This window comes from Linepithema humile, chromosome 4 (genome assembly GCF_040581485.1).
Source record: "Linepithema humile isolate Giens D197 chromosome 4, Lhum_UNIL_v1.0, whole genome shotgun sequence".
Classification (NCBI taxonomy): domain Eukaryota; kingdom Metazoa; phylum Arthropoda; class Insecta; order Hymenoptera; family Formicidae; genus Linepithema; species Linepithema humile.
Window position 1 is genome coordinate 2977866 of NC_090131.1, and position 21766 is coordinate 2999631.

The 21766-nt window shown below is 31.5% G+C and overlaps 5 protein-coding genes across 10 annotated transcripts in view; 3 read left to right on the forward strand and 2 right to left on the reverse strand.

Annotated features, from left to right (window-relative positions):
• Positions 1–2271, forward strand: part of GABA-B-R3 (gamma-aminobutyric acid type B receptor subunit 3) — a 57889-nt gene extending 55618 nt beyond the window's left edge. The window contains exon 19 of the mRNA XM_012366912.2: positions 54–2271. Coding sequence (XP_012222335.2) covers positions 54–724 — 671 coding nt within the window. The 3' untranslated portion in view covers positions 725–2271. The remainder of the gene's footprint in view (positions 1–53) is intronic.
• Positions 1780–10517, reverse strand: LOC105672170 (uncharacterized). Of its 4 annotated transcripts, none has more exons than XM_067354581.1 (6): positions 9639–10024; positions 9314–9426; positions 8858–8966; positions 7942–8162; positions 3407–7871; positions 1780–2308 (listed from the first exon to the last, which is right to left on the reverse strand). In XM_067354581.1, the coding sequence occupies exons 3-6, from the start codon at positions 8858–8860 to the stop codon at positions 2288–2290; spliced, it is 4710 nt and encodes a 1569-aa protein (XP_067210682.1). In that variant the 5' UTR covers positions 8861–8966; positions 9314–9426; positions 9639–10024; the 3' UTR covers positions 1780–2287. The 4 variants fall into 4 exon arrangements, with proteins under 4 accessions (XP_067210682.1, XP_067210681.1, XP_067210680.1 ...); XM_067354580.1 differs by lacking the exons at positions 1780–2308; positions 9639–10024 and adding exons at positions 2448–3318; positions 10301–10517; XM_067354579.1 differs by lacking the exon at positions 1780–2308 and adding an exon at positions 2448–3318 and having other exon boundaries at positions 9639–10023.
• Positions 10518–10658: 141 nt separating this feature from the next.
• On the forward strand, positions 10659–11890 carry COX7AL2 (Cytochrome c oxidase subunit 7A-like 2). Its single transcript, XM_012366921.2, has 3 exons — positions 10659–10830; positions 11384–11533; positions 11612–11890. Exons 1-3 carry the CDS (start codon positions 10756–10758, stop codon positions 11747–11749), a joined length of 363 nt encoding a protein of 120 aa, XP_012222344.1. The 5' UTR covers positions 10659–10755; the 3' UTR covers positions 11750–11890.
• A 142-nt stretch (positions 11891–12032) lies between these two features.
• FIG4 (polyphosphoinositide phosphatase FIG4) lies at positions 12033–17590 on the forward strand. 3 transcript variants are annotated; one of them, XM_067354594.1, is made up of 14 exons: positions 12033–12392; positions 12490–12715; positions 13093–13290; positions 13951–14329; positions 14468–14714; positions 14794–14989; positions 15067–15265; positions 15363–15944; positions 16021–16133; positions 16215–16455; positions 16588–16803; positions 16884–17066; positions 17133–17298; positions 17371–17590. In XM_067354594.1, exons 1-14 carry the CDS (start codon positions 12309–12311, stop codon positions 17464–17466), a joined length of 3126 nt encoding a protein of 1041 aa, XP_067210695.1. In that variant the 5' UTR covers positions 12033–12308; the 3' UTR covers positions 17467–17590. The 3 variants fall into 3 exon arrangements, with proteins under 3 accessions (XP_067210695.1, XP_012222338.1, XP_012222339.1); XM_012366915.2 differs by having other exon boundaries at positions 13126–13290; XM_012366916.2 differs by lacking the exon at positions 13093–13290.
• Positions 17591–17702: 112 nt separating this feature from the next.
• On the reverse strand, positions 17703–19111 carry RpL40 (ribosomal protein L40). Its single transcript, XM_012366920.2, has 3 exons — positions 18962–19111; positions 18387–18582; positions 17703–17984 (listed from the first exon to the last, which is right to left on the reverse strand). Exons 2-3 carry the CDS (start codon positions 18574–18576, stop codon positions 17788–17790), a joined length of 387 nt encoding a protein of 128 aa, XP_012222343.1. The 5' UTR covers positions 18577–18582; positions 18962–19111; the 3' UTR covers positions 17703–17787.
• Positions 19112–21766: the final 2655 nt, after the last annotated feature.

Consider the following 21766-nt stretch of genomic DNA (forward strand, 5'->3'; position numbering starts at 1 on the left):
TAAATAAAAAAAAAAAGTTTAAATGCTGTGATAAAAACAAAAAAATTTTTCAGAGGCAAGCACGAGTCGATCATCCTCTCGAGAGAAGATACGTGGGTCCCCCCGATTTCCTCATCGAATAGTCCCGGCGAATAGCTTGAGTGCCATCGCACAAGGTACATCGATCTCGAGACCGCATCGTTGGCACTCGATGGAAGACGCGACGAAACCAAAGACTACACAAATAACATCCCGCGGCTCGTACAGCCCCAATTCCGACGTGTGGGCTACGAGTGAGGTCGGAGTTCCTTTCAGCGAGCTGGCTAATACTGTGAGAGGCAGGAAACCGCCTGATTCCTTGGCCCTGACCATCACTGTGGATTCAAAGATGAGCCCAATCGATACCAGACTGGGCAGCGATTTGAGGAAATTGTTCAAAGAAAATGACAGCCAAGAGGCAAACAGCCCTGCCGAATACGAGCAGAAGATGACTCGGTCGAGCTCGTCATCCTCTTCATCCCTGAAGATAATAGGTGCTACTCCGAGCGACTCCGCGTCCTTAAAGAATGATTCCACTCTAGAGACTCGGCACGATACGAACTTTTGTCAGGAACCAAAGTCTCGTCCATTGAGCCCAGTGATTTCGGTGGTGGATATGGATAACCCTGGGGAGGAATCGAACGCCGATGTCGATAGTCAGGTTGGAACTTCCTCCGAAGAGAAAAGACCGACTTCTGTAGCGTAATACTGTGCATGTGATCGTGACAATTTGTCCAAGTGATAAAATTGTTATTTAAAAGGAACGATATATCAGGGAGAGTTTCCAAACTATGTTGATTTTTTCGTGTTCCACTCGCAACATCATCTAATATTTTAACGTTTTGTCGAAAGTGGGACAAGAATTTGAACAAAATTCGTATCAATCGTAGCCGTTTAGACAATCTGTAAATCAAATTAAAAACATTTATTTAGATGTTTCGTGTGATAGACAGCAAAAGATAATTATGCAGCGTGATATCAAGTAATAAATTAGGGCTGCACTATGGACTTGCAACTGCGACATGTCTAACATAAGAATTCACATATAACACATGAAAATTATAACATTAAAATGTAGCATCTGTTAGATAGCTTCTCAAATTAATACTTCAAAAATCGGCTAGACCTCTCGGTAGTCAATTCATAATTCAAAGTTAAATAGTGATAATGTTGTTGGAAATTAACGTGTTACAATTGATCATTCATTAAACATTACAATTGAGCAGTGAGTCGAAAACTGTGCAGTGGAACGCTATAAAATCGACACTGTCAATATAAATCATCAATGGAGAAAGACAATACTGACCGGCTCAATTTGATTGACAAGAGTTAACTTAATTTCGTGCCCGAATCAATAAATAGCATAATGTGCGGAGACAAAGTGGCGTACGTGTGAATATATACGTTCTTTTGTTCGTAATGCCTAAATGCGAGGATCACGGACCAATCGTGATATAATTTTAATCATGTGTGTTCGCTAGTAATTGTGCCAAAAAAAAAGCAAATAGGACCCGTAAGAGTATACAACGTTTGTCTTAACGGATTATAAAAGGGACCAACACTTATATCCTTCTGTCTAAGCAGTTTCTCTCCGGCGGAATAATTTCAATAATATTGGCCCTAATATTTAAGTTAACTTGAAAAAATATTATATATTATTTTCGGAAAATAATACATATGGAAAAGTTTTACTTTATTTTATATCAATGAGAATAACGGAAGTAAAAACAGGAAACATCGATGTTTTTACAAAATAATAAATTCGCAATTAATTATACTGTTTATTCAAAAATAAAATACATTTCCGTAAATAAGAACTTAAAATGTTTCTCACAAAAGACAAACTAGATACAATACCCTTACGGGGCTACAATCAAAGTGTTCAGTGCCCCAAAAAAACCTTTTCTCTAGTACCTGCGCTCATGTGCAATGAAAATATATCTCTGCTCGAAATAAAGTAATTTGAAATAAAAATACCACGTTTTGTTTTTAAAATGTAAACACGTTGAAATATATGCCAATATTTTCATGCCACTGAGCATTGACGTATATATATATAAATATGTAGATAAAACAAATGGTAAGGACATATCCCTGCGAAAGGGTTTCCTTCTGAAATCGTTATCCGACTCGTTTCGTAATTCGGATATCTCGATGTGTCAATCATTAAAACTTTAATGACTAAGCAATAATCAGCATTGTCTGTGCAAATAAGAATAATATAATAAAGAACTATATATTCTATCCATCTTATCATTGAGTTTTGTTGCTATCCTACAATCCAACAATTCTGTAATAAAAAACGATTAATGTGACAGATATCGAACTAATTGATTCAACTTAATTCATTGATTAACGGTGTCTTATATAAGAATTCTTTATTCTTATATATTGTAAATGAGATCATACGCGACTAAAAAGTAATGCAGTACAAAGAACATTCATTTATAGATGAGAATAATTATTTACATTATATCTTACATTAAATATTATTATTACCATACACTAAATCTTACTTTACTATATAGAACTATGTATTTTTTACTAAAATAATATATGTTCACACAATGTCATCGTATAATATAATTTTGTATAATAACTATCAATTTCAAATAACTACAATTATAATTTACACTAAAGATTCTTATTATCTTTGTAAACATCAATATATAAAGAACATAATTTTAATAATACGTTGTATATTATATAATATTATATATATATATATATATATATATATATATATGATATAATATAATAATATTATATATAAAATATTAGATAGATATATATCTATATACATACATGTACTGTATACATACATGATCTATATACATGTATGTATTAAAAATGAAAAAATAATAAATCAATCAAGATTATTACTAGATATGACTACCGATCAAAAATTTGAACGCATCACGGATAACAGATAAATCAATAAATAAAGATTATTGATTAATGCAATCAATCTCGGCTTCTCTCCAGTTACATGTAATATATTTAAAAAAAAGTCTTATTGTTATTCTATTGCGCGGACATCATACTAGCAATGCCTAAATCGTTTTTAAAAAATGTAAAGATGTATAAGATGTAAAAAATGCGAAATGCGTCCACACTTTGGCCGGTAGTGTATGTAATAAGATAAAATCAATTAATAATCAATAGATCAATATTTTCTGATAATAATATTCCTGCTAAATAAAAGATCGCTCCTGCAATTATATCAAAATAATATATCTAAGTAACGTTATAATACAACGCTATATTTCTTTATACATTTGATCCTCTACAATTATATTGCTGCCTGAAACAATTAATGTTTGATTGTAATACTCATCAGAATGAATTACTATTTTTTATGTATAATATTACAAATCTGATTACTTACGTTTAGTTTTTCTAGGATTGTTTCTGCCGGTTTTATGGTTTTTTTTGGATTATCTTTAATAGTACTTTGTTTATCCTCCTCGCTGCTGATTTTTTTTTCCGGACTCTTCATGGCGTTTCTCGCTTCTATTCGCTTACGATTTAAAAAAGCCATACCGTGTACTCTCAAGTGCTTATCCACTGCAGCTTTATCCTCAAAAACTGCCATACAGACGTGGCACTGATTAGCCACCGTCGTTCTCCCTTCTGCTTCTGAATCGCTATCAACGCCAAGAGCGTAAGAAGGATTTTGACTCATATAATTGATAGGATCTTCTATTCCGTGAAAAGCTTTAAGATGCATCTGCAAGCTGGGTGCAACCACAAAGTTCTCGCCACATTCCAAGCATATGAGATACCGACCTTTCAATCGATGATTGGCAGCAATATGCTCTCGCAAATTGGCCATATCAGTACACCGTTGATCGCACTTCTTGCATTTGAAGTTACCCTCTCCATCTTCCGCTGTTTCCTGTTCCACGCACAATCCTAGAGGCGCATTCGCCTCTTTTATTTCTGTGTGTTTCTTCGGTGTCCACCGGCGCTTTTTTTTCGACAACGCGCTATCTACTTTCCGTTTCTTGCTACCGATAAATTGCTTGTAACCGCCGTTAATAAAGTCAGGTGATATCCGCAGCAATTGTGGAGTGGCTGTCGCCGTCAATGTGTATTCGTGCGAGTGTTTCTCACGAAAGTGTGCCCGCACCACGGGCCACGAAGTGTTGATCTGTTCGTTACACGAATGACACAGGTAATCAATATCTTTCTCTTGTATATCGTTGTTTAGTTTAGCAGTCGTTCTATGAGCGAGAGACTTCTCCGATATCTTTGATTGATCTTCCGGCTCGTTGGCTTTCGCGGATTCAAGTAAATGTTGTGGCATCCTCGTGAGCGGAGGAGGTTTCGGGATGAACGTCATGTAGTTCACATTTTTATTTCTTGTTTGTGTTTCGCACAGTTCGACGGCTAGAAGTGGTTCGATGTCCGGTTTACATATTTTCCTAATATCAATCACTTTTATACAGCCATCTGTACTTGTTCTGGATGTGGACTCGGAATCTGGAACTCCTTTGTCCGATTCCGTTGACGAGTTTATGCGGGCATCATCCGTGTCTGTTAATAAAGGTCTTTCGAATCCGGAAACACATGAAGAGATCGATTTGCTGTTACTTTCGGACTCTTTTGTCTTTTCTGTCTCTTCTTTGTAATTAGATTTACTATCATTTAATTCCGTGGTTGATTTTTCCTTATATGTTAAAGGATCCTCCTTTTCAGCTTCAATTTTAATTATTTTTATTTGAGAAGATTGAGAACTCTCTTCCGTTTCTATCTGCTTAGCTATCGATGGCTCTAAATCAGCCATTGATCTAATATCTAAAATTTTTGGCAACTTATAGGATTCTACTTTTTCTTCATCATCAGCTTTTTCCGTTATTGGCTTTACATCGGCATGCTGATCAAAATGTATAATCCCTGTGTCTTCTGTATTTTGTGAGCCACGTTCAAATATTTCTGATGAAATAGTCCGAGTATTTACAATTTTTGGTATTAAAGTATCATCCATGTATCTGCATGGCATTTTAATTGGAGATTCTGCGCCTGTGACAACCGTATTTAACTTAGATGTTAAAACTTCTGGGCCGAACATATCATGCAATATTTCCATACTATACAGCTTCGACAAAGAATATAAGTGCTTGCTGCGCAAATGAGAAATTAATACTGCCGTCAAATGTTTGTGTTTTAAAGTCACTAACGGACAGAAGGGACATTTAAACCATAATATTGTTTTAATTCCAGGATGCATTTTCAAGTATGCCATGTAATTCTCATGACGCACGGCGAAATCGCCTAATTTGCATATCACTAGTCGTACTGGATTTCGCTTTGAGTTTAACGAAGGGTGTGCCTCCGTACAATGTTGTATATATTCATCGGACGAACGAAATATCTGTAAACAATCTCCGCAACCGACATACGTATAGCTATGCATAATGACAAAGTGTCTAGTAATCGATTCCATATCCCTAAAGCCATCTATTTGACAAATTTTGCAACAAAACATACGCTTCTTTAATTTGTGAAAGCAAACAGTCCATAAATGAATTTCCAACGATTTACTAGAGCTGAAGCTAACATGACAATCAGGACAAATGTAAGGTTTCCTCTTCTTATGTAAGTTTTGATGTGCAATTAACTGTGATTGGGTTTCTTGGTAAGACAGGCATTCGCCACAAACTTCTTTATAACAAAGACAGTATTTATCATCATCTTCGATCAATTTCGAAAATCCAGGAACATATGATTTAGGTTTCATGAATTTATTACACTGTGAGCATAGTAATGTCTTCATTACTTTTGATTCCCAGTCGTTTAATAGCCAGTCATCGTTCTTCTTTTTTCTGATATCTTCCTTGCATTTATCAAGACATCTTTCTAATGTATGCTTGATAGTATTGACAGCCCTTAATTTTTCCTTGAGACATATGCTTGACACAAAATTTAAAACTTTCTTAATTTCCTCACTAATATGCTGCAAATGTTCAATCCGTTTTTTCAATTCAAAACTATCTAGCCGCTGAAATTCATTGATCATGTCGTCTCTATATTTGAGTACTATTCCATAATTATCTCGATAGTTATTTTGCGTAAGACGATCCACTATTTTTATCTGCATAAAAAGATTATCTTTTTTGGGAATTATAGATATTGTTTCAAACAGGAATTCCTCGGCCGGTTTTTCAGAAGATATCGAAATTAAATGCGGAGGTACCTTTCGCAAATTTGATGTATTTAAAGATTTCTTAACAGACGAGTTGCATTTAGAACTACTGGGCATCTCGGAGGAGAATGACGTAAAATTTATAAAGGATATATCACTCTGTAGTGAAAGCCTATGTCCCACGTTAATATTTTGAACTGTGTCCAAATTATTCATTGATGTTGAAGTACTATGTTCAGATGTTGTGCCTTTCACAATTTTTAAAGTATTACTCTCAGCTGACAAATTGGACGAATTTTCTGAATTCTCTGTACCACTTCTCGAATGTTTAATGAGATACTTCTTTCCATTTTTTATTATAATCTTATCGGCCACCTGTTGCTTTTTGATATCAATGGAATCACATATTTTTGTTTGTGATGACGTGCTGTCTGTACTATTATCCAATATCGATTTGTTTGTTTCTTTCACAGTACCCATCTCAACAATTACATTATTCGAATCCTGTTTCATAACAACCAGTTTCTTATTGGAAATAAGATGAGGTGGAAGTTGATTAATTATTGATGTAATATCCGCATCCTTTGGAGTTTGAATGGTCAATACCTTGGAATTACTATTCATTATCGATGTCCGAAGATCTTGTTTCAAAGGATCTATATTAATTTTAGGCAATATAATCCTATTGGCGGAAAGCGGTACACTAACCTTAGTAGTATTGTTCATAGTTTTACTGAAACCAGTCTTTACTACAAGCTTTTCAGTAATATTCCTTATGATTTTGTGTGTCTGTATTTTGTAACTTTTCAATGATTGTGTTTTGTTAGTGGCGGTATTTTCAGAAGTCATATTTGTTTCAAATAAATTGAGGTTTTTAAAAGATGCATTTTTTCTTTTACTATTCTTTTTAATATTGGCTAAGGGTTTTTTGGCATTTTGTATTGATTTCGTAACTGTCATGCTTTCATAACTGTTATGCTTTCTTGGTACATAACTTACTGATGATTCTGGTTCAAAATATTGTGAAGTAGGACCACAATCTACAAAAGTAATATCAGTTGACATACAAGGATTGTCTTCATTTTCTGTCATATTCTTATCTGAGATTGTATTAGCAGAATGGCTATTTGTATCTTTATTTTTGTTATCAGGAAACTTCACAGACTGATTTATTGTTGATTTATCAAGAGTTTTAAATAATTGTCGACCTTGATAACCTTCAACAATTTTTTCTATCAAACTGTTATTAATTTTGCCATTAACTAACTTCCACCATTTATCTTCCACATTATGCAATCTTAACCAATCCATAATATGCATACGTAATAAAAATGTACGTTCCATAAGTGCTTCACATACTATTTCAAGTTCAAGAGACCAGTCATCATTACTGATCTTAGTAGGTAAGGGCATCAACATTATATCACCCATATCTACTATACTTAAATTATGCATCTTCATATGTTCGAAAAATTGACACTGATTATAGAATACCTTTATAGCTCCTAACTTTTGATTCTTCCTAGTTAAACCTCTTGTTCGTAAATATGAGCGTTTATCAATGTCTTGTTTTCTGCATAAAAGACATTTAGATCCTGCTTGTGTCATGTGAGTGCATTTAGTTACAAAACAATTGTAACACCACAATCCTAAGATCCAACTACGTCGTTTGTTGTGATCCTCATAGCTACTTTGAAAACGAAAACTGAAACAACAAACATTAAATTATATAATAAATAAGATAAAATTTTATTGTTATGCAATTAAAAACTTACCAATCTTTACACTGTTTACACACATATAGTGGATCAGACTCTACAATTTCTTCACTTAAAGATGCTGGTGGTTCCATTGGCATATAAGGTAAATGTTGCAAACCAAACACTGTATCATGTACAGCTACAAAATACTGGGATCCCCATCTATTATCAATTCTACGATTCTTACGTAATTTTAGTGTGACATTTTGTTCAAAGTTATCATCAAGATCAACTTCCTGAAAATAAATTGCCAATTTTAGATACAGAAAAAAGTTAAATATTAGTTTTATTAAAATATATAGTAAAATGTTCCAATTTTGAATTCTTTCCTTTATTTGCTCATCGCAATAATTTTATCAATGTTTTCACTATCAAAGTACTAAAAAGCTAATTTTTTACTATTTATACATATGTTACAATCAATATATATTCTTGTTTATCTTTATCAAATAACACAATATAATATAGTATAAAAATATAAAAAAATAAGAATTATAAGAATAATAGTCCAAGTATGTGCTATTATTTAGTTATTAATATCTGTTATCTGTTAGGTTATTTATATCTGATATTTCTGTGTTAAATTTGATTCACTTAAAATTTTAAACTAATTTATTTCCTACATTTATTTAATATTTTATCATAAACCTTTGTTGTAGCATATGTTATATTACGCAGAATTTAATAAAATAAATTAACATATTATTATAATCACAAAACCATTCACTTCTAGCCATGATGTCCTTCTATCATTAAAACAGTACAAGACACAGTTGACAAGCTCATGGTCGAAAATTGTTAAAGTATCTTGACATACTGACAACAGTTTAGTTAACTAAGCTATTATTAATATTTTATTTGTATTTTAAAACGTAATTTATGATAATTTTCATGCTCTAACTTAGTATGAAACAATACGAGTTCAAAATACCATTATTCTCCAAAAAGAAACTGATGCGTAGAGTCACTAAGAATGCCAGATAAGATTGTACATCATCCTTCTGAATCAAATTCAGATATGATTTTCCAACATAGAAATTCTGAAAGTTTTAAGAAAAATTAGATAAATATAAGTCTTATGTTTTATAATAAGATACCACAATTGAGTATGCTTTGATAAATCAATAAGTCAGAATATCAAGCGTGACATGTGTTTATCTAAATATAAAATCAATATTATTTCTAATGCGCTATATTTCTTTGGTTTCATTGTCATGCAATGTAGTATGCTACATGCATACCATGTTGAATATATGAAAATATGGAATACACTTATTGTATACACATGATACATTAATCATATATATTATTTATATGTAACATTTTAAAACATATAAATCCATTATTAAAAAAATAAAGATTAGTTCTAGAATATATAATACCATACCTAAGACAGAACATGGATACAATCAGATCATTTATAGTTTTATTCTTTCTTTTATCAAGAATAACTCAGTTGTAAGAACACCTCTATATAACAACATGAGCATCAAATAACATCTGAAACAAAGTGGATAACAATTAATTTGTGTTTCTTGACAAAGATGCCCTATAGCATCAAAGAAGTTCAGAAAGAATGCTACATGTGAGAGTGATAGTCATGTCTATACATGTATGCAATAAGATAAAGTTATTAATATTTAAAATCTTCTGTTAAAATTTTATTAAATTTTACAATTAGATTATTGAAAAGTATATGCAGTAATTAATACCTTTTCACACAATATCTTTAGAAGCTTGCAAATGTGCCTAACCTCATACTAATACTAATCACTGCTAGAGTGCGCTGGTGTCGAATGTTTGCAACCGCGAAGTACTGCATACATGTAGGCTGCATAAGGCAGATGCCCGTACTAGACCGGAGGATGATCCTACTTGTGGCTTATCTGAGTGCATAGTTTGACAGGTTAAAATTATATTAAAGTTGACTTCCAATCGTATCAACCATATCAAATAATTTTTTTTATTCAATTAAATCGATTCGGTCGGTCTATCAAAATATGCACTCGAATGAACCACAAGTAGGATCGTCCTCCGGTCTAGTCCGGGCAAGACGAATCTAAATGCTTGCAATACATGTAATAATAAACAAATATAAGAAACTTCTCAGATTGTTAACAGTGTATAAGATAAAAAAAAAAATAAAATTATGCTGAAGGAAATATATCAATGTATCATTTCGAGTTTGCTTTTTATGTGAAAAACTTTACGTATCCACGCTATTTTTCTTAAAAACTTTCTTCCTTATTCTTTTTGGTTTCCTTTTATTTGTACGTAAATTATTGATTTTATATATTTTTACTACTCCGTCATTGCGATATCATTAATTTTCCCGCCAAAAAAATCGTTATACACAGAAGGACGTAAAACAAACCTGCATGCTGCACTGAATTCACGTGTGTAGTAACACGAACCATTTTCAATTATAACTTCGAATTATAACATATAAAAACTCACATAAAAAACTTTGTAAAAGAAAAAATTATTTTAGCTCAAAAATATGATATTTCAAAGAAGTTGTTTTTAATCATCTTGATAAACTATATTACTCGAGTAGCAAAGTCTGCAACTAAAGTATGGGTTGAAGGGTGGCTGAAGGCTCGGTGATCAGAGTTGCCAACCGGCAATACGCCAATACTGGGCTTACACGCATCAATCGAAAATCGCATATATGTGCTGTGCTCTGTGATATGCGATTTTCGATTGTTGCGTATGAGCCCGGACTGCCAGTTGGCAGCTCTGAATCCGACCCGTCTGCTCGTCACTGCAATCGCCATTAGTACAGACAATTCATAACTGGTTCGTAACATTGGTTACGCAACTGTAAAAATGCCATTTTATAAGTACAACTCGTTTACTGGTAGTATAAAACCATCTACCAATTTCCAACCGCTCTATCCTATCGTAAGTGAAAATATATATGATTTGTCATATAGAAATCGGTTGATGTAAAAATCATAACAAGGCTGGCACATTTTCATTCAAGAGCATCATCGATCAATGGACTGCACTTTGTATTTCATTTTGTGACAGTTTCTAAAATTGATGTATTGTTTCCGAGAAATCACAGCTGCAATTGCTTTTTCTTTAAACTATCGTTACGTTCAACATCAGTCAATTTATTACAAAGTTCGATTATCAATCATATGGTAACTATGTCAGCCATGTTTAAAATGGTCATGCTCTTGCATTCATGTAACAGCTTTATTAGATTCGGTTGTATTTATATAATATTATAAATAATTAGATTATATTCTTTGTTATCAATACTATAATGCAATGTATGAATGCAGTCTGGTATCTGAAATGAGTAATGTCAATTTCATCTATTCTAGATGTCTTCTTATCTCCTTAGATTGAAGGAATATTTATTTTAGTTATATTAATTTCTTTCTTCTTGAATATATGTGTAAAAATATATGTGAATATATGTGTAAACATTTTTATATTGTTTTAGTCTCCTCGTTCTTTACAAAAGTCAGAGCCAGTAATAATCTATGATACTATCAAAACAAAACCATTAACGATTACACCTAAATCTGGATATTGCACTGACAAACCACGCACTCTCGATCCAAAATTATGGGCAAAGTTCAAACATTACCAGGCAAGTATATACTGTTACGTATCAATTATATTATCCATTTTTAAGTACTAATTTTCTTTAATATTTTCTTCTGTTTAGGCTATAATTGATAAGCCAGTATACCTGGCAGGTGGCAAGAAGGATAAACTACTATTTGGATTTACAGTTGCATATGTTGGTCTTTGTACATTGCAATCAGTTGTATTTATTGCTAAAGAATGCTTGAATATTATCTAAATAAAAAATAAGTGAACATTATGTAGATAATAAATGTATAGACCTAGATGTAATACCTTTTCTGGTATTACAATTCTGTATTAGCATTACAAATGTTAATACCATAAAATAATGAGAAATAATTATATAGAATCGAGAGGACTTGTATTTTTTAATTATCCCTATTATTTTTATTACATTCATATGTATTTAATATCAAATTTTTAAGATTTCATATAGAATTTTATTCTTAAATAGAGTTCCATGAAGTAAATTTTGAAAGAAAACCTACATCTCTATTTTGATATTTAAATATTAAATAACACATTTATAATATCTAAGAATATAAGAATATTCCGCAAGAATTTATGTAACTTACAAAAAAATACGTCGTACGCCTTCAACAAATTTGAACTGGAATGAACTGTATCTATATGCTATATATTGGATCGATTGAGGTTAGATTTTCTTATACCATCACTGACCATCACCGAGCTCTGTACTAAAAGTATTAGAATAACAACTTAACGGAGTTAATATCATATTTTTCGTGATAAAATCATAATAAATACTAATTATCATGGAGGAGCAACGCAAAACAACTGCAGCATTTTATCCAATTATTTCTTCCATACAGAAAATTGCTCTTTATGAAACAAAATCCGTAAGTTTTAAATTTATTAAGTGTTTTTATTATATCAAACTATTTTTTTATATTTATTTATATATTATATTATTCTTCATTTTTTTGCACTTTACAGCGATTTTATCTGATGGGATCAAACAATACATTAACACGTTTCCGAGTTTTGAAAATTGACAGGATGGAGCCAAGAGAATTAATTGTGGTGGATGACAAAAGAGAATACACTCAGGATGAAATAAAAGATTTAGTCAACATGATTGATATGGGTAATCGGACACGAGCGGGACAACGTAACAATATTGGTGGAGTTGCTCGTGTCGTATCTGCTTTTGGAATTGTTGGTAAGATTGTTAAGCACATATTCTTTTATTGCATATTGATAAATATATAACTGTCAATACTTGCACGTATAAGCTTTGCAATATACATGTACTAAATATGGAATAATTTATATAATTATGTATATATAATTATATGATTTAAATGTGATCATCTTTAATCTATGGCATATGTATTTCACCATTCTGTATCACTGATAAAAATATTGAAGCTTAGGCTCCTCAGTCTCTCACGCTTCTTTATTTCATGGTATGATATTTAACTGTCCTATGCATAGAAAAGACCTTCCATATAACAGTCACACTATTACTAACTATTTATACTACTATATCAAACACTAAAAGCATTAATGGAATTATTGGTAATTGCGTTAAGTAAGATTTAGCTTACTTACATTTGCTTGCTAATAAAGGCAAAGATAGTACAGTACCTGCACCCAGTTCGGGTATATCAGAGGAGCCTGAGCAACAAGAATCACAAAAGCCACTGCACAAACCAACACAAACTAAATTCACCTGGAAGAACATGTGGCAGAGAGATCTTTTCCCCAGGCCAGTGCCAGCTTTTGCTCTTCTTGGTAAGGCACAATGAGCTTCTTATTGGCAAGCCAAAGGTAGTTGTATACATATAATTATCAAACAGAATAACTTTGTTGCATAAATAAAATTAATTTAAAGAATATAAAGAAATATGCAAATTGTGAATGCTTGTAAATGCATTAATCGATCAATTTAAATTATTAAGCATGGAAATAGTGGATAAAGTTAAGTAAAATTTAAGAGAATGTGACAAAATACATAGTTATTCTGTTAATAAATTGAATATGGTAGCAATCAATTAGAAGCAAGAATAAAAAGCACACTATTAATATTCGCAATCAGACATCATGATACATCATGGTATGTACATAATTTTTCCCAAGCATGATGTGATATATAATTATGAATTTATTGTATTTCATAAGCCATGTAATTAAACTAAATGCATGGGTGTTACATACAATTGTAGATGCTCTATATTATAAAAAAATTAATAGTGCTTAGTATTATGAATACAATACACAAGCAAGCTCTCGATATGCTTTAAGATCTTTTTCAATAATTTATGAATATAATAGGAGTAAAATATATATATGTGATATATAGATAATTATATATATGATTATATATATGATTAATATAAGATAATTAATAACAGTAATAATAGTAAAAGTATATCTAAAAAGATTGTTTATTAGGTTTCGTACGTTTCTTGGAGGGATATTACATAATTCTGGTTACGAAACGTCGTCGAGTTGCAGTCATTGGACATCATACGATATATAAAATAGAAGACACATCAATGATATATATACCAAATGACATCATACGAGTTTTCCATCCTGATGAACAAAGATACGTAAAGATGTTTCAAAGTATTGATCTCAGCAGTAATTTTTACTTTAGTTATTCGTATGACATGTCACATACTTTCCAAAGTAATATGACACCACCAAGACATATTAAATGTGACATTTTCACTGATATATCTGCTAATCAGAAGCAGTTTGAAGAATCAGAAGATTCTGAGGATTTTTTTAATATGTGGGCATTTAGGAAAGATTGGCAGACTGAATGGTATGTTATAGAACTCGAATGTTAAGTTCCTGAGTTGATATTTTTTGCATGCATAACTTAAATAAAAAGAATAGTTGAATATCTTACTTATGAAATATAACACAAATATACGAACAATAATATGAAATGTATTTACAGCGAAGGCGAGAAATATGTAGATTATGGTATACGTAGCAATCCAAATCGTCGCTTCGTATGGAATTCTCATCTTTTGAAGCCTGTAGAAAAAGATTTGCATCCTGATTGGATATTGTATATAATACATGGATTTATCAGTCAGTCAAATGTGAGCATTTTTGGAAGATCTATGTACGTTACCGTTATTGCTAGAAGAAGCAATAAATATGCGGGAACACGTTTTCTGAAACGTGGTGCAAATTTTGATGTAAGTGCACAAATACAAATAATATACATATCTTATAAATATATTTGTAATAAATTATTAAATGATTGTATGAATATAGGGAGATGTCGCGAATGAAGTGGAAACTGAACAAATCGTTCATGACTCTGGCGTGAGTTGTTTAAATAAAGGACGTTTCAGTTCTTTTGTTCAAATGCGTGGATCGGTGCCTGCTCATTGGAGTCAAGATGTTAGCAAAATGGTTCCAAAACCAACTATAACTTGTGATTTATCTGATCCTTATGTAGAAACAGCAGGTATTAATATCAAAATTGACAAATTATCTGTGCTTCTACGAGAGATCATTGTTTTTCCATATTCAACATAATTTTAGGTGCACATTTTAATCAATTATTAAAAAGATATGGATCGCCAATAATAATATTGAATTTAGTAAAAAAGCGAGAGAAAAAGAAACATGAGAGTACATTAAGCGAAGAATTAAGTGTGGCTGTGAAATATTTAAATCAGTTTCTACCTCCAGAACATCATATCCAGTATATAAGTTTTGACATGGCACGCATGAGTAAAAGGTAAGTTTATATTGACATATAAAAATAAAAGAAATAATTGCATAAAATCACTTATTAATTTGTTACACTTTTTATTACTTCGTTCTTTTTTTTACAGAAAGGAAGTAAATGTTATGGGACGTTTAGCAAATATTGCTTATAATGCTGTGTTAAAAACTGGTATTTATCAATCACATAATCCGTACTACAGTCAGAGATATTTATTCTCACCACAAAGCAGTACTACCAGAAAGCTTCATAAAACAAGTTCAAGCTCGACTCTATCATCTACTTTAAATGAAACTAGAAATTCTGTGAATTCTTCGACTAAAATCGATTATAGCAAGCAAACAAATTCCATATGTAGTTCCACATCAAATATCGATGTTAACAACATGAATGAATTAAATCAAATCGGAAATAAAGTGAGGGAATGTTTTGCTAGAAGAGGAACTGTACAAACTGGAATTATCAGAACAAATTGTGTGGATTGCTTAGATCGAACCAATACAGCTCAGTTTGCAATCGGAAAATGCGCTTTGGGATTTCAACTGTGTGCTTTGGGCGTACTGGAATCTCCGAAACTTGAGTTTGATTCTGATTGCGTAAGAATGTTAGAAGAATTGTACGAGGATCATGGAGATACATTGGCTTTGCAATATGGTGGCTCACAATTAGTGCACAGAATTAAAACATATAGGTAATTGAACATAATTATTTTTGATAATAAAACATGAATGAAACAATTAAAATTATATAATATTATTGTTACTTAGAAAAACTGCTCCATGGACAAGCCAGGGTAACGATATTATGCAAACCTTAAGCAGATATTACAGTAATACTTTTAGTGATCAAGAAAAGCAGCATACAATTAATTTATTTTTGGGTAAATAAATAAACGTACATGTAATGTCCAATTTTGGCAAAACAATCCACAATTATTTCTTATAATATATATGTATATTAGGTTTGTTCATACCTGAGGAAGGAAAGCCTCCAATATGGGAACTTGTGACAGATTATTATCTTCATCATCCACCTGCTTGTCAATACTCACGTAAAACAAGACTTTTGACGCAATGGTGGGATAAAAATGTAATGAAATGTCTTCCTTATGCACTTAATGAAGTAACCAAATCCTGTTCAGAGATGATACAAGTGCAAAATTCAATGGAAGAAATGATCGATGTTTATTACGATTATCATAGGTAATGCTTTCTATTTTTTATATATATTTATGTATTGTCAATTTATATGTCTTATACAAATTTAAAATAAAAATTAATATATAAAAATATTATACAAAGCTAAACATAAAAAATTTTATATAAATATTTCAGACCATATGAATTATCTTTGTTGTCTGAAGTATATGCATATAAAATAAGTCACTCTGTCAGAGACTTCATGCCACAATCTACTACTTGCTACAGTCCATTTGCCGTTCGTGTACGACCAGGTAGACGGAGAGAAGAAACAGGTAGTAAAAATTTAAATATGAAAAATCCATCTATGACTGGTCAAAGTAGTACCAGTAGTACAACGTCTAGTGCAAGGTATGTAAATTTGATCATTTAATTTTGTTTTTGAAAGTTAATTGTTAATATAAATTAGTATTATTATGGATACATCGTAGTTCGAGCGAGGATTCAAGTTCAGATGAAGATGAAAGCCATCAACAAATGGACGATTCCCAATTAATTACTTCTAAAGACAGTTCAGAGTTGGTATCATTTGAAACGTTGTTTCCATCTATGAAAGAAGTATATGGAACACAACCAGAATATCCAAAACGAAATGATATTATTCTTTACAAAAGGTAATAATGTACATTCTTATAAATACGAAGGAAATTTTGTATGTTTTAACAAATTCTTTTTTTCAGATTTGTTCTAATAGGACGCAATGCAACATATCCTATGGATCATAATAAATTGCGTTCCAAATTAATTCAACAAACATCTTTTTCTGAATCATCAGCTGTTATCACACTACCTACAGTTAAAGATGCAAACATAAGCATATATGAACAATATGTGAAAAGGGCCACAGTATGTAAATATGTTGTACATCATGAAAATACGAAACATTATTAAAATTTCTAATAAAAAACATTTTTACAGGCAGGTGGCTCCGTACCAAATCCAAATGATATGAATTTATATGAAACTTATTCTGCTCAATATAAATTGCTTGTAGAACAAACGTGTTCTGGATAAGACCAAAATAATTTCATATTTTGTAATGTATATTTATATTGTATATATTATATTGTAAAGAATTGTAATTTTTAAAAAGATAAAAATTACACATGAATAAAGTATTATATAATGTATTAGCTTACATTTATATGTGTAATTGTTGTTAATATAAAATTTCTATTCATCTTTATTTTATATTTTAAAAATTATAAACGATTTTATTTTATTAAATATATGAAAAATAGAATACGAAATATTGTTTATTACTCACAGTTTATTGATGTTACATAAGGGATATAATTTCCATTTGTATAACAAATATGGAATTAGACGTTTAATCTACTTCAGCTTCTTCTTTGGTCGGATGTTATTTGTGTGACCACACTTCTTCTTGCGGCAATTAGTTGCTCTCGGATGAAGACGAGCATAACATTTACGACAAATCATTTTGTCACAATTGTATTTTTGTGCAAGTATACGGAGTGTAGGTTCAATCACACCTCCACGAAGACGAAGCACAAGATGGAGAGTTGATTCTATTTAAAAAATTGTATTATTGTTATGTTTCAACCATTTGTTTCTAATATTTTGTTTTGGTAAAATTTTTCAATTTATCTTATATTCTTTTATTATTAATCAATATATATTGATATCTTAAATCAAAAACTTTGTAACTAAAAAAATCTAAATTTTACAGAAGACAACTGTTTATTTATAACATATTCTGATTAATTTGTTAAACTTTGAATTTAAAATAATTTTAAGTTGTTAATAAGATTTTGGGATTATTTAAAAAAAATTTAATACATAAAAAAATTAAAATACTGTTATAATAACAGAAAAAGTAAAATTGGTAAAAAATTTGAAATACAGGGTTTAGAATTTAAGGTATCGATATAAAATCTAGCTTTTAAAATTTGTAATGTATAAAGTTATACCTTTTTGGATATTATAATCTGAAAGAGTACGTCCATCTTCCAGCTGCTTGCCAGCGAAGATAAGTCGCTGCTGATCAGGTGGAATTCCCTCTTTATCCTGTATCTTGGCTTTTACATTTTCTATAGTATCCGACGATTCTACCTCGAGGGTAATAGTCTTACCCGTGAGGGTTTTTACGAAAATCTGCATGGTTACCTAAAATTGGAATAGAATTGAAGAGATTGCAAATGTAATACAATTATGACATCAATGATGTAGAGTAACCTCCTTTGATATCAAATACTATTTTTGATTTGAAATTTTTATTTATAAATTACAAAAAATGAGTACATGAGAAACAAACACTAAAATTTAGAATCAAGAAATCTTGATATCAATAAATTATCTGTGAGCATGTGCGTTAGTAACATTCTGCTTTCACTTGTTTCTCACGTTACTTTTGTTTAAAAATTAACTTATTCGAATTTTTATAAAGAACAAATAATGAGAATTGCTATTATGTTCATGATGAGAATTAACGATAAGTAAGGAATATTAATTACACGGAAAATGCTTAATAATATAAAAAGCTTACCACTCCGACAACGTGCAGTTGCAAGATCTAACCTAAAAAGACTGAAATATGGCTGCGCTCTCACTTCCGTCGTTTTCCGTTGTCTCCACTAGAAAAATGACCAGGTTTACCAACAGCTCCATTGTAAATAACACAATATCTTATATCCAATAGGAGATTGTGTTTTTTTAAAAACAAACATGGCGTTGTAAAGTTTCTAGAAGGCACGTTTTCTATTGGTTATAATGTATGTTTTCCAGCAAAGGACACAAGTTGACACAAATCGACACAAGTATCACTCTATCTTTGTTTGATATTCAATGAGCAACAGAAAGAATAATACTTTTGTGTCGCTTGTGTCTCTTAGTGGAAAACTATCAATTTATGTTGGACACAGTGTGTTGAATACGCCATCTAACTGACACTTGTTTTTTTACTCGGCATTGAAGTACGTCATTTTACGAAAAGTTTATCGGAGAAATATATTTCAAATATCTCTTGCAAACTACAACATTCGTCATTCAACATCCAAAGCAATCAATATTGTTGTGATTTTATCAGTCCATTATTGTACGTCTGGAATCAATCGAAATCATATGAAGTATGAGAATTTCTCGCTGTTTGCTTTCTTGGAACTCTGTGATACATCGCAAGTACAACCAGAGCTAATTTACCGCTAACGCTAACGTTAACGGTAACGCTAATGCTAACGGTAACGCTAACGCTAACGGTAACGCTAACGCTAACGTTAACGCCAACGCTAAATTTAACGCTAACGCTAACGTTAACGGTAACGCTAACGTTAACGGTAATGCTAACGCTAACGCTAACGTCAACGTCAACGTCAACGTCAACAATAAAGAAGCTGAAAATCGCTTATTGTTTCATAATAATTGATTACAAATTGAGACCTTTCGGTAACTACGTTTTTTTAGTTTCGCCGACAAAAAATATCGAGGCAACTTGAAATTTGGAACAACTTCCAGTAGGACATTTGTTCCTCGCTATTGAAGGAAGATTTCTGGAAATTTTCAGATCGATTCATTGTAACACACAGAGAATTCTTCTTTTTCAGAGAAATTTTGAAGAAGTGAGTTTTTTCGCGTAGCATTTATTTTCGGATTTTCTTTAACTTTCCTAACTACAAACGCCCTTCTGAGGAATTTAATAATTTCTTTCTACCACGGCCTGTTTTATTTTCTATTCGTCTTTCTTCTTCGTATCGTTTAATAACGTATCGCACCGTCGAATAACTTTTGCAAACAATACTTCCAATTTCTCTTAAAGATTTACCATTTTTCCAATAAAAAATAATTAATTTCCTAACTTCTAGATTTGTTTCTTTGCTTTTTCTGCCCATGATAATGATTTATTGAAACGAGAAGTTATAAATGGAAATCGATGCTTACTGAATGCTTTTCTATGTTATACTGACTATCTTAAGCAACAATCAGAAACAAATACCCATTGAAGTTTGTAGACTGCATTTGTTTTAGTCGGTTCGTCGGTAACGTGAGCGAATAATTTTGTGACGTGAAAACGTGTAAAGAATTGTTATGACCTGTTTTTCTGTAATTATAAACCACAATGTTTCAAATTTTTTTTACGATTCTGTTATATTGAACTGCAAATTATGTATTTCCAAATTAAAAAATTTCAAAAAGTCCTTTGTTGTCTCATTATTTCATTTATTTTTGTTGCATATTTTTATTTATTAATCTTTTATAAATAAGATGTTCTTAAAATAATTTTTGACAATATCTGATTTATAAAGGATTGGTAAATACACAATTTTTGAAAAGGGTAATTTTTAGGACAGTCATATTTTAAAAAATAAACAAGTATTCGATGCGACCAATATAGGGCTTGTTCGTTTTAGCTACACTGGGGCTGCTCTGGGTCTGCTCTACACAGGATAATACAGGACAGATAAATAGTTTGTCCTGTATTATCTTGTTTAGAGCAAACCCAGAGCTGCCCCAGTGCAACTAAAACGAACGGGCCCATAGTTTCAAGTTTTATGACACGGTTTTTTTCAATTGATATACAATATTTGTTTTAGAAGAAATTTAAGTCTTCCAGAACAAGCATACAAAATTTTGTGTATGTGTAGTGTTAAAAATATAGAATTAAATTTTAAAACCTAATTGTTAAATGAAACTTTGTGCGGTACACAATTTGCACATTTGTATGCACGCGCGCGCGCGCACGCACACGCACACAAAATTATAGAAGTAATTTATTAAAATAATTTAAATGTACATTTTCGAATTACAGGTTATTGAAAATAACTGATCTTTTGCTAAATAAACTGTAAATGCAAAAATAAATGCTACAATACATGTATTTACAACACGTGTGTATTTATATTTCAAATCTGATTGATATACATAATCATGTTTTACAAGTATGCATTACCGACACTTTGTAGATATAGCATATATCGAAACCAAAAAGTCGTGGACGTAGCACGGAAGAGACCCAAAAGATCGTGGATATTGCCTACGGGATTCGTGGACATTGGCTACGTAGTTCGATGTGCACGTTTTGTGCACATAGAGGCGCTAACCCACGGAAACACGTAAAATGCGGGCATGTCCACTCTCAGTCTTCTCCATTGAGTTCTATAATATACTGGAGCGAGCCTTTCAGGAGTGGGGATGTCTTCATCGGTCGAAAAAGACAGATAGATTTACGTGAGGCTAGTCTTCCTTGTCAGCGTATGTTTTCAGCATAAGCAATAGAACGTAAAAAGAGACAGAAATCCTCACATTGCTATATGTGTCCTTTTCTAAATCGCGGACGCAGTTTTCTTTGTTCGGGATA

What these genes read in the sequence shown, in the direction of transcription:
- LOC105672170 (XM_067354580.1), bottom strand. An exon ending in TGTAAACAGTGTAAAGATTG is followed by an intron (nt 7,872 to 7,941) that starts GTAAGTTTTTAA and finishes TTGTTGTTTCAG; the next exon opens with TTTTCGTTTTCAAAGTAGCT. An exon ending in CAATCCTAGAAAAACTAAAC is followed by an intron (nt 3,319 to 3,406) that starts GTAAGTAATCAG and finishes TGTTTCAGGCAG; the next exon opens with CAATATAATTGTAGAGGATC.
- FIG4 (XM_067354594.1), top strand. Translation starts at nt 12,309, where the DNA reads ATGGAGGAGCAACGCAAAACAACTGCAGCATTTTATCCAATTATTTCT. An exon ending in AACGTGGTGCAAATTTTGAT is followed by an intron (nt 14,715 to 14,793) that starts GTAAGTGCACAA and finishes GTATGAATATAG; the next exon opens with GGAGATGTCGCGAATGAAGT. An exon ending in GATATTATTCTTTACAAAAG is followed by an intron (nt 17,067 to 17,132) that starts GTAATAATGTAC and finishes TCTTTTTTTCAG; the next exon opens with ATTTGTTCTAATAGGACGCA.
- RpL40 (XM_012366920.2), bottom strand. Translation starts at nt 18,576, where the DNA reads ATGCAGATTTTCGTAAAAACCCTCACGGGTAAGACTATTACCCTCGAG. An exon ending in AGATTATAATATCCAAAAAG is followed by an intron (nt 17,985 to 18,386) that starts GTATAACTTTAT and finishes TTTTTTAAATAG; the next exon opens with AATCAACTCTCCATCTTGTG.
- COX7AL2 (XM_012366921.2), top strand. Translation starts at nt 10,756, where the DNA reads ATGCCATTTTATAAGTACAACTCGTTTACTGGTAGTATAAAACCATCT. An exon ending in TCCAACCGCTCTATCCTATC is followed by an intron (nt 10,831 to 11,383) that starts GTAAGTGAAAAT and finishes ATATTGTTTTAG; the next exon opens with TCTCCTCGTTCTTTACAAAA. An exon ending in CAAAGTTCAAACATTACCAG is followed by an intron (nt 11,534 to 11,611) that starts GCAAGTATATAC and finishes TCTTCTGTTTAG; the next exon opens with GCTATAATTGATAAGCCAGT.